Below are 12675 nucleotides of genomic sequence, written 5' to 3' on the forward strand. Positions count from 1 at the left end.
TGTGTAAACAGAGATCAGCTCAATAAGTTTGCCAGCATTCTGCACAGAAAACTGCACAAAATTGTAAAAGAAGGGATGAACAGACTGGGTTGGAGATAGCACACGCTGACTCTTACTGAACAAAACACTGTCAAGTTTGAAGGGCCCCAAACACATGCTTAGCTCTTTTCAAGATTAAAGCACATCAGCAGGAAGAGAAAATAAAACATAATGCAACGCCTAACAGTAAAATAAGCTAATAGTAACAATGACCATATTGTTCTCTTCAGCATTTATATGATGTCTTATTATGTCTTCTAACACATTAAGTTGCAGCCTATTTCCTTTTAAATGCCTTTGCTATTATTCACGTTCCTTTCGGTCCCACTGATCAATACTGCTAGTCTATCTTGAACACACAGTAGACACTCCATAAGTTGGGTGAATGGAAATGAAAGCAATGAAGTTCAATATAAAAGCATCTGCTTGAAACTTCAGAAGTGAAGAATTCTGAATTCTCTACCAGCAGTGATTTTCTGATGGCTTATAGCTCAGTTACCTAACTTCTCTCTACGCCGGTTTCCCTAACAACAAAATGCAAACAGTGGAAAGGCAGCTCTGGTACACATCGAAGTGCTGTTATCAGAAAAGTCCCATTATTGTTTAAAGGGCACAGAGTTTCAGTTTTACAAGATGGACAATGCGCTGGAGACGGATGATGGCGGTTGCACAACAACGTAAATATACTCAATGCTGCTGAACTGTGCGCTAAATGGCTAAGATGGTAACATTTATGTATATTTTACAATTTAACGAATTAAGAATAAAAAAAGAAATGTCTTAAAAAATCATTCATGGTGGGGCACCTGGGTGACTCAGTTGTTTAATGGTCTGACTTCGGCTAAGGTCATGATCTCTTGGCCCCTGAGCTCGGGCCTCACATCAGGTTCTGTGCTGACAGCTCAGAGCCTGGAGTCTGCTTCCAATTCTGTGTTTCCTTCTCTCTCTGCCCCTCTCCCACTAGTGCGCTCTCTCTCTCTCTCTCTCTCTCTCTCAAAAATAAACATTAAAACATTTTTTTATTAAAAAAAATTAATTCGTGGAATGGAATTTTAAAATTTGGGAAAGGCCATCGAGGTAGTCTTCCTTCATTCTGGAGATAAGGAAAAAGGTCCAGAGAGTATTGGATGATGTTTCTAAGTATTAATCCTCCTTAGGAAGTGGTATGCTGGCCTCAGGCCTTGGAGGTGAAGGAACCTGAGTTCTAGTGTGTGGTCCTCACCATGCTATGTAAGAACAGACGGACAGTTTTGCCAAATCAAGTCACGGTTCTTTCAACTCTGCACCATCAGAACGATTTCCACCAGAAATATTCTTCAACTACCTTCAAAATATAATTGGGATGTTAGGATAGAAAGAGGGGAAAGGGCCTAGCAGTGGGAGGAAAGGAGATGCGTCCCTCGCTTGCTTTTGAGAGTCAGAAATGACTCCCCACCCCCAGGCCTCCAAATAACTAAAAGGTGGCCCAGAATTCTGCACTGACAAATCACCACCCAACACAGAGGCACTTGGGCTGGTAGGAAGGCCCTGGCAGAGTTGGATTTGCTCTCTGTCATGCTAACGTGAATACTAAAGTGGCGACCACTGTGTATAGTCAGAACTATGGAACTCAGTGAAAATGGCAGAGCAGAGTAATAGCTCCTCTGTGTGCATTCAGCCCCTACTCCTCCCTTCTCCACACAGGTCTTTGGGTAGAGCATAACCTGTGATATCACGGGCCATGGCCCTGTCGCCCCCAACCTGGAGGTAAGTGATAGTCCCAAGTGGTAGTTCTAAGATAAATGCCCGTGCTCTGAGGTGATACATCTTCAGCAAATTAGGCTGCCCAGCATTTCCGTACCACAGAGGAAAGTTAATTTGCATTTGATTCAAAGGAAGATTACAACATTAATGGACAAGAAAAAAAATAGCGCTAATATGACCACAAAATAGAGCCTCTGCAAAAAGGTGCTAATTGAGAAGCACAGAACACTTTTAAGACCATTTGAGAGTGGATTAAAAAAAATACAGTAAGTGAACATGATTAATTTTAATTGCAATTTACTACATACAGGCAGCACCCCCATATGGTGAATATTCTCCTGATCGCTATATAAAACATGCAGTTACTTATATAGATCAGTATCACTCAAAGCATCTGAGACAGAATCTTTGGGAATAGGGTCATAAAATCTGCATTTTTAATAACCTTTCCAGGAGATTCCGATGTATCTTGAATAGTAATAATAATAACAGCTGATTTTATTGAGTTCTTACTATGTTCCAGCTACTATACTTCAATATTTTATCAGTGGCTTGAGAACCACTGATATGTATGATACTGCAATGATAAAAATTTAGTATTACCCATAAATAAAATATCTCTCAGTATCATAGACTTAGTCATAGTGCAGATTAAATTATCCCCTTTGGGTTTTTATGTTGATGTGTTAAGCTTCTATCATGATTGTCTCACAATTCCAGTTAAAATTTGGCTAACACCATGTCTCTATGCCCATCATAGTAATGGGTTTTTGTGTACTTTGAAAGTATAAGGCCACAGATGCAGGGGATTTGTTTCCTAGATGTAAGTAGGATCAAGTAATCTGGCTCATCTAAAGGGTTTTCAAGCTCTTTCTAACCTCAGAAACCTGAAAACCAGGAGAAGCCCTTATATGAATGTAATATTTTTAGCTGCTGTTACATCTTAAGTGCCTGGAAAATGTCATTACTGTCTTACACCCCAGATATTCATTAACTCCTTACTAGTACCCTTCTAAAAGTCTCCTTAGAGCTTGCCATATATTTTCTATTCAAAGGCATTTAAATCTTTATGTACTTACCAAATAGGCAAAGACTGCTTCATGGAAACTTTAACCATTCACAGTACATAGATTTTGAAATATGTAGAGAACATTTTCTACATGGGAGCATGCTTAGTCACAAACTAGAAGTTTCTGTGCTTTCCCTAATTTATAGCAAAGGAATACTGGCCAATGACCATAAAAGGGAATCCTTGATTATAATAAGGAGAGTGGATTTTGACACCAGGCTGGCCTGAGACAGAAAGGCTTGCTATCTGCTTACTAACCATGTGACCTTGGGCAAGTTACTTTGTTCTTTAGTTTCCTCATCTGTAAAACGGGCGTATAAATAATAATACCTAAGTCATGGGCTTGTTAGGAAGAGATGGGCCGCTTAGTTTCATGTAAAGCTTTCAGAACCATGCCTAGCACACAGACTGCACTCAGCTACTGGTAGCCTTTTTTGTATTAAAAATTTCTCTGATTATGTTCAAATTCCTTTTATGAGTTAAATGCTTGCTCTAGTTATAAGTCATGCACTCATGCACTTTTTCTTTCATTCAGGTAATTAATAATAAATGAAATATATATTTTTCACCAGCATGTTTAAAATTCAACTAAACCCACCCTTTCATGTGCTTTGCTATGGGGGAGCTCCATGGAAATGCACAGAGACAATTAGCAGTTATGTCAGAAAAAAAACCCAGTAAAATTTAATGCCATTTTTCTTAGCTGTGCCCACCAACCTAGTTTATTTTTTTAATCTATGAACACAGATAATGGTCAGTATTTGAAAGAACCAGAGCCTCATATGTTTTCTTTGAAAACACATGAGGAAATATATATATATAAATTATAATTGTATATGTTAAAGACAAGTTAGAATAAATATATTGATTATAAACAGGTATGAGGGCACACTCTTAAGGGCAACATACAAAACTATCTGAAAAAAATGTTCTGTGATTTTAAAATTTTTTTAGGTTTAATTTATTTTGAGAGAGAGCACGTATGTGAGTGGGAGAGAGGCAGAGAGAGAGGGAAAGAGAGAATCCCAAGCAGGCTCCGTGCTGTCAGCGCAGAGCCTGATGCAGGGCTCTATCCCACCAACTGTGAGGTCACGACCTGAGCCAAAATCAAAAGTCAAACATTTAGCCAACTGAGCCATGCGGGTACCACTGTGGTTTTTTTTAAGCTTAAAATTCTTCAAAAAAGGGATGGGTAGGTATTGCTTTCGGCCTGATTCTGTTGTTGTATCTTAAAACATGAACCCACCAAAACCTGCTGTATTTATACCAGGGCTGTATTTATTTGGGAATTCTTTCAGATGGACTTTACCTTGTTCCAGACTCAGGTATTTAAAAGAGTCGTGCAGCTCCTGTGGGGTTCCTCCCACATAGACCAGGGAATTCACCATCAGTGGCTGGGCTCTGGACTGTGATGCACGCTCCCTCAGTTCATTCATGCTTGCTGTTAAGATGGAACCTTTCTTTTTAATAATCACTTTATTCCACCTCCCGTCACAATAGGACAGTCCCAGCCATAGATCCACTTGTGTAAAGGTAAGACTGGTATTTAACCGGAAGCTCAATATTCCACTCTTCAGTTCCATCTGTATTTCACATTAAAAAAGAAAATAGGCATATAAAAAGACTGCAGAATGGCAGTTTGGGAGAGAGCAGAAGGTCAATTTCTTGTAGAAAAGCAACAAATTTCCCTGAAAGCACTCTATAAAAATGTTCCACTTTATTCTAAGCAGGACTGGAGTAACATATAATGGAGTACTCTGCAAGCTTATAATTGACGTGAAGATTGTTGTATTAAGTCAAATTCATACCCATTAATGATCACACAATGTGATATGATACTATGTAGGCAAAAACTTTTATTATTATTATTGTTTGGTGCAACATAGGTAAAAGATTCAACCCTAGCATAAGTAACTGAATGACTGAAGAGAATAGTTTGAACTATGTCACTATTTTTACTTGAGTTTTTAGAAAATGAGAAAATACTACTTCATATATCAACTTAATTTGGGGGAAAAATATGACAAGACAATAAGAAAATGAAATGTCAAGCCTGATTAAGCTTATTTTAACTGGTTGGTGAACTCAATTTCAAATTTGTAAGATGGATTTTTATTCAATATTTCATTTTTATTATTCTAAATCTCTAACTAACATAATTGCTTCTATGTGTATTCTTTTAGATTAGGTGCCATTTTCTAATATGAATACATTTTACCCAAATTTTCATGGCAAAGGAAATGCCTCCATATGTTTTCCTTCAAAATGTTACATGACAATTATTTTATCTACTATGTTTTTATTTTGTTAGAACTCCCATCAGCAAAAATAGGATACTTAAAAATTTGAGATCAATCATGTCAAATGAAATTCAGTAATTCCAGATAAAAATTACTTTTTCTATGTAAATTCATCTTTGTGAAGTACATTGGATAAGCAGTCATTTATCCATTCATTCAATAAATATTGAGTTCCCCACCATGTTCTATGAACCTGTTCCCAAGAATCACATTGTCCAATAGCAAACATCTGGGGTAATACTATAACCAAGAGAAGAATAGGGTACAATGACAGCAAAGAAAGGATATACATTTTGTTCCTTGGGAACTGGAAAAGGTTTAAATTAATATTTTTGGAAGTATGTAAGATTCATGGAGAATCCTTCAACACAGGGAGATTAACATGTCCAATGGCATGAGGACATGTATGAGCTCATTAGGTTTAGAAAAAAAGACTAAATTAGGTAAGACAAAAGATACACAGATTGGGGGGGGGGGGCATGGGTTAGAAAGAGTCTTGCCAGATATGTAGAAACAAGGTTTTGGAGGATTTTGAGTCATATGGAAAAATATTCATCTTTCTCTTGTGTGCCTGCCTCCAAAAGGCTATATTCTTTCCACTATTATCTTGTGCTAAAAGTCTACCCTTTAGGTCATAGGAAGTTCATACTGGAAATGAAAGCTAGACTGGAATTGGAGAAACCTATTAGAGAATCACTACAGTGGTGAGAAAAATGACAAGAACCATTGAAATAAAGATAACAATGGTGAAGACAGTGACAACTCAGTCAAAGAGGTATTTTTAAAAGCAACTCAGCTTTTTAAGTCTCAGCAGGACATGGCAAACAGCCGAATGTGTTAAATGAATGAAGAGTAAGTCAAAGATATCCATGCTCTTTCTCGTTTGGGTGTGTTTTACCACCATCCCAATATGGAAAGCACTAGAAAGAAAGACTTGGTATTATCATTGTCAGTGAGGAATGAGGTCAATTTTAAACACACTGAGTTTGAAATGTCTATAAAACATTCAGAAGAAACTTTTTTTGAGGCAGTTGAACATAAAGATAGGCCAGTAAAATAGACAAGGTTTATGAAAGGATAAGTGAGATCATCCAGTTAGTATCAAAGCAAGAGTCCTCAGCAAGACCAACATTTTAAGGGGAAGGCAGGGTAGATGTAATTCTATAAGTCAACAACAATCTTCTTGGAGAAGCTAAGGATTTAATGAAAATCAAGAGTAACTAGTATTTTGGAAAGTCGGTAGGGAAGAATATTTTAAGAAAAAAAAAGATGACAGTGGAAGATCAAGTAAATAAAGACTGAAAAATTATCTCATAGACTAGAAAATGCAGGGGTCACTGGCAAGTTGAAAATTCTGCAGTGCAATGTGGTAGGGCTAGGAACCATATTTACAGTATTTGAGGACTAAGGTGTGATATAAAAATAAGTGGAAATAACCAGAGTAGTTACTTCCAATGCAAGAGGCTCTGAAGGGAAGGGAAATACAACAGAGGAGTTTTCCAAGTCAAAAGGAAAAATATTTAAGATAAATGAGGCTCAACCATTTTATATATAGAGGGAGAAGAGCCGATGTGGAAGGAACACTGGAACTTAACAAAAGAGAAAATCTGTAGCACAAGCTCTTGCAGGAGAAGGGATAGAATATAGAGTAAAGGTAGAAATATTAACTTTGGTTGGAATCATAGTAATTATATATTTGTCCTCCTGAGTCAGGAGAGAGTGAAACCCAGACTTGGCTCATAAAAACAAAAGTTGTAGGTTGAAAAATTGGAAGATGAGGAGATTATGTTTCTTTCCATTATAAGAATGAGACTATCTGAAGACATTCAGGTTGTGGTGTTTTCCAGTCCTGACATTCTTTTTCTTTCATGTTCTACATTTAATCTATGAGCAAATCCTATAAACAATAAATAGTGTCAAATGAAAGAATTAGGACCCTCAAGACTCAGTGTGTCACCAGTCTTCATACCTGTATTAGTTCTCCTGTGGTGTTCAGTAAACTGGCTATTGAAACTGAAGAGCTAGGGGCTAAACTGATTCACTCAGAGTTGTGGAATTGAAGACACAAGTTGAGGGTGTTGTCAGAAAAAAATGGTTGAAAAGCTGCATTATGGTGTCTAAGGAACAGAGCACGTAAGTTAAACAGAAAGTGGTCTAATAGCCAATGGTCTCAATGTCTTTGTGAACTCAATAAGAGAGAACGAGAGCTCAAAGAGTAGAAATGTTATATTTTGAGATTTAAGAGTTTAGCAGTAAAAACTTTCTGAGTTAATCAAGTTCCCCGGATAGCCACGTATGTTGAAGCTACTTAGGATAACAGGAAAAAATCTTATTGAGGAATAAACTGTGAGAAGCGTAGGTTCTCAGATACAGAGGAGAAGAATGTGAGTTCTGTGAATGTCTGCTTCCTTTATAGCTGTATTGGAAGTGCTAAAAGAAAGCCTAACACAGAGCAGACACTCAATACATATTGGCCTAAATGTTTTGATTAAGATTTATTTCATTAAAGCTTAAAATTAACATTATTCAATAAGGTGGGGATTCATTATATTTCCAAAGTCAGTGAACGGAGGAAGATGGAGGGCTGGATGTAGGTATACCAGGATGTGTGAGCCTCCAAGAGAGGCGAGTGCTCCTTGAGAGGAAAGGCCAAATGATAAATACCTCTGCATTCTCTCCAAGATTTATGCACAGATAGATGTTTAAGGAATGCTCAGAGTCACCATAACATGAATTCATTCACATGTTCAGTCACTCATTCATCCAATAATATTTATCAAATACTTAATAATTGCAAGAGTTAGGCTGAAGGGGCACCTGCGTGGCTCAGTCGGTTAAGCATCTGACTTCGGCTCAGCTCGTGATCTCACAGTTCGTGAATTTGAGCCCCTCATCGGGCTCTGTGCTGACAGCTCAGAGCCTAGAGCCTGCTTCAGATTCTGTGTCTCCCTCTCTTTCTGCCCTTTCTCAACTTATGCTCTGTCTCTTTCTCAAAAATAAACATTAAAAAAAATTAAAAAATAAAAACGAAAAAAAAAAGAGGCACTGAAGATAGAACTATAAAGAAGACACAAAATTCCTGTGTTAAGAAAGATTACATTTCAGGGGTGCCTAGGTGGCTCAGTCGGTTAAGCATCCAACTTTGGTCCACGTCATGATCTCAAGGTTCCTGGGTTCGAGCCCCAAGTCAGGCTCTGTGCTGACACCTCAGAGCCTGAAGCCTGCTTTGGATTCTGTGTCTCCCTCTCTCTCTGCCTTTCCCTAGCTCATGCTCGCACTCTCTCTCTCTCTCTGTCAAAAATAAACTTTAAAATAAAAATAAATAAGAAATTTAAAAAATTTAAATAAGATGAAATTATAACAAATTCTATGAAGGGATATATTTCCACTTACCTGGGCAGCAAATTTGACATTATATAATCTAGGAATGAACAAAATCAATGAATTGAAAACATCCTAGAATCATAAAATCACCAACACATGTGTTTTACTACTTACTTGCCTAGATATGAGCAATGAGATTAAGGTGTTCATAATTTTCCCCTGAGTCTATGTAAGTTCTTTAAAATAACTTTTTAAAAACTTACATTTTAATAACATACTTATTTTTTTAAAACTTTTTTTAATGTTTATTTATTTTTGAGAGACAGAGACAGAGCATGAGCAGGCAAGGGGCAGAGAGAGAGGGAGACACAGAATCTGAAGCAGGCTCCAGGCTCTGAGCTGCCAGCACAGAGCCCGACGCGGGGCTCGAACTCACGAACCACGAGATCATGACCTGAGCTGAAGTCGGCCGCTTAACTGACTGAGCCACGCAGGTGCCCCCATAACATACTTATTTTTGACAATGATATCTGACTGTCTGATTAAAGGCAAATAAAAGTAATCACACTTGCTGACTGTACTTAGAAAAATGTATGAAAATGTTCATAGCAGCCCATTTGCCATAGCAAAAACACGGAAACAACCAGTATGTCATTGACAGAAGAGCTAAATTACACAGTCATGAAAATATATACCTACATGGAGAACATGAGTGACTCAGGAATAATGTCGAGTGCAAAAAACAATTGCCTCAAGGTAGAGTATAATGCAACTCTTATAAATGTCAAAAACAAGAATTTTCAGGCATTCATACATTTTGTTGAAACTGCAGCTACATGCAGGGGGATAATAAACACAAAATTCTAATTACATATTACCTCCAGAGGGGGATAGGAAAATGGGATAGGAGAGACCCTATAAGTAAATGTAAAAAATGATATTTTAATTCTTGCATTGGGTGGTAGGTTCATGTTTACTGTACTTTTATACTTTGTGTGAGTGTGTAATACGAAGCATTTATTGTATATAGTTTTTAACAGCATTATATAAGAAATAACAAAGGACATAATATTTTTCATATGTTGGGAAACTAAGTGGGATTTTCGTAATTCCTCATAACTACTCTGCTTTGCTAAAATTACAATTTTCACAGTAATAATTGTCATTTAAAATAAATCACGATCTTAGAGCACAAAATGTTTCACAGGACTCCAAACCTAAAAATGACTTAAGGAAGGAAAACAAAAATGGATTTCAAGAGAAACCCCAATTTAGCAAAATATTAACACATGCCTTATTTATCTCAAAGTTGTATCTGATATTTTTAAGTAAATTTAACTAAATTTATACACATACAGCAAGAAAATCAGGTCCATCTTTGTTGTAAACAAAAAGAAGCAACCCATTCAATTGGTCAGTTCTGAACTTCAAGGAAATCTCAAAATCCATTCCACCATGAAACATGTGCGACTGAAGTTCCAGAAACCCTTTAAAGAAAAGAATATGTACGTGTCAGTGTGTATAAAGCAATAGTGCCAGCGTTATGAAGGTGTAACAAAGACTAGGACGAATACTGTCATTGAGTAAGTCTCTCGCAAAAGAAGATGCAAATCAATGTTGAGAAATCCCCCTTGTACTTGTACGGAAGTAGCAGAATGAACGGGATATACATTTTAAGAGGAAGCAATTTACTCTCTAAATCATGGATATAGTTAAGACTATTATTGTTTTATATCAGAATTCACGATAAGAAATTGCATTGACTAAGAGAAATTCAGAATAATGACAGTGTTGAGAAAAGAGCAACAGAAAAGTGCACAGACGGGGATATTATTCATCTTTCTATCCTGAAGGTGGTTTAAGCAACTGAATAAGTAACCAGCTTAGTTATAAACATAGGAGGCAGAGGTGGGCTTTTATCTGAAGTACTATCCACCAGGCCACTATATTCCCTTCCACTCCCTTACCCTGGGTGACGGCCAGGCAGAGACTGGGCTGGGGAGGTACGCCAGGTACACTGCTCCTCGCTTCTGCAGCAGCCTCTCGAGCAATGGCAGGGATGACCGTGACATCCTCCAGCTCCTCCTCACTAACCTACGCACCCCATTACATAGCTGACATTTTGCTCTCGAGAATATGGTCCATCTACACCATGGGATAAATAGATATTTGTGGATTCACCCGGTAAACATAACACTTCCAAAACATCTTTCCAAGTAAAACTGCATTCTAAGTAAAACATCTGGCATACCAAAAGATATTTTTGATACTACCAAATATAAACCAAGCATTGCCATGGGTTAACAGAGATCTGACACACGAATATATGTCCATGAGTCTTACAACTTGTATTACATATTCAGACTTGGAGGAAATGTTTATGTGTATCATGGCGTAACTAGTTATTTCTGTGACACTAGGTTCATAAGAGGTCAGAGTAATCGGACAGGAGGGATTAAATTGTGCAAAGGATAGAAACTAGCTGCTAAGCAACTGCTGGTGTCTCTTTCAGAACCTTACCTGTTCCTAGGAACTGGGCTCCCTCCTGTAGTGACGTGGGACATCCCTCCCAGCTGTTATACACGTTGACTTGCTCTTCAGCACTCTGCCAAATCAGAGGCTCCCAAATAGCAAAGGGATTATAATTCTTCATAAAATACATATCCTTGACACAGCCCACAAAACCTTTACGGATTATGTCTGTAGGGGTCGAGAGATATCAATAAATATGTATTTTGGAAACATTCTTTCAAAGCAATTAATTTTATGTGTCATTCACATAAAAGAAACAGGCAATAGCTCTCACTACCTATTTACTGCAAACCTCTTAATGATTCATGTAAACACCACACCATTACCTATGCTGAGTGGTAACAGTTATCATGTCAGATCCACTGTTTCCAAAGAAATAGATGTTTATGTAGAAATTGTGGTTTTATGGGAGTAGCCAGAATATTGCCTTTTGAACTAACAAGAAGATTTCATCTGCCACTAGTCTTAAAAATAAAAGTGTTGTAACAAGTTTTTGTTTTTTTTTAAATTTTTTTATGTTTATTCATTTTTGAAAGACAGAGAGAGACATAGCACAAGCAGGGGTGGCGTGGTGAGAAAGGGGGACACAGAATCTAAAGCAGGCTCCAGGATCCGCGCTGTCAGCACCAGGGCCCAACGCGGGGCTCGAACTCACGAACCGCGAGATCAGGACCTGAGCCGAAGTCGGATGCTCAACCGACTGAGCCACCCAGGCGCCCCAACAAGTTTTAAAAGTAAGATTTGAAGGAAGTGTTTCTATTAATCTAATCTCGTTTGTATTTTAGTTCTTTCATCATTATGAACCAGTCTATTACACAAGTAAGTCAATAATTTGATTTCATATTTAGGAATTAATATAATATTGACCTTAATTTTAGAATGCCCCGGACCAGGCAAAGGTAGGGTTTATGAACATAGCAAATAGCTGGTAATAGGAGTTTGGAAAGAAATGGAGTGAAATGAGAGAATTAGAACTAGAGAGCAAGAAAAACCTAGAGAAGAGGAGGCAGCATCGCAGCTAAGGTCACACTGCATCCAGTGATGTCCATACTGATCCACACAAAGCTTCGATCTCGGCTTTTGAGTTTATGACTTGATTCTAGGGAAGGTATTCACCAGCAATCAAAGTTCTACAAGGTCAGATTATTTATTTATTTATAATGGAGATATGACCTCCACAGGAAGGGTACTTGGAGCCAGGTATGCTCTCTTCCCAGTGCCTGTTTGTACCATAGCCAAGACGTGCTGGATGGACAAAGAACTGGGGCAAAGATTGAGAGCTCGCTCGCTCTCGCTCTCTCTCTCTCTCCCTCTCTCTCCCTCTCTCTCTTTTTCTCTAGTGGGTGTGTGTGTATGAATGTTTTCGAGAGACTTCTCTCTCTACCTGTCTAAAGTAGTCCAATAAAAACCCTCTCTATTCTAGAGATATCTGAGGAGGCAACTACATTCAGTCTTGGGTATTTAAATATATCCCTCTCCAAATTTCACTGAAAACATTTTATTCCTTTTGATCTTCTTCACCGTTATTCCTTGAAGATCCCCACCCATGAACAATTTATATTTATTTAGGTTCTAGCTCATGTGTAATATTTATGTAGTTACATTTTACTTCCTGGGAGAGACTGAGGCGATACCCTATATGCCCTTCAGTGCAGACATGGGAAAACT

General features: G+C 37.8%; 1 protein-coding gene across 1 annotated transcript in view; it reads right to left on the reverse strand.

Annotated features, from left to right (window-relative positions):
• Positions 1 to 12675, reverse strand: part of USH2A (usherin) — a 733950-nt gene that overhangs the window by 421812 nt on the left and 299463 nt on the right. Inside the window, exons 24-26 of the mRNA XM_049634559.1 lie at positions 10996 to 11175; positions 9832 to 9962; positions 4161 to 4434 (exon numbers count right to left, since the gene is read on the reverse strand). Coding sequence (XP_049490516.1) covers positions 4161 to 4434; positions 9832 to 9962; positions 10996 to 11175 — 585 coding nt within the window. The remainder of the gene's footprint in view (positions 1 to 4160; positions 4435 to 9831; positions 9963 to 10995; positions 11176 to 12675) is intronic.

This window comes from Panthera uncia, chromosome F1 (assembly GCF_023721935.1).
Source record: "Panthera uncia isolate 11264 chromosome F1, Puncia_PCG_1.0, whole genome shotgun sequence".
Classification (NCBI taxonomy): Eukaryota; Metazoa; Chordata; class Mammalia; order Carnivora; family Felidae; genus Panthera; species Panthera uncia.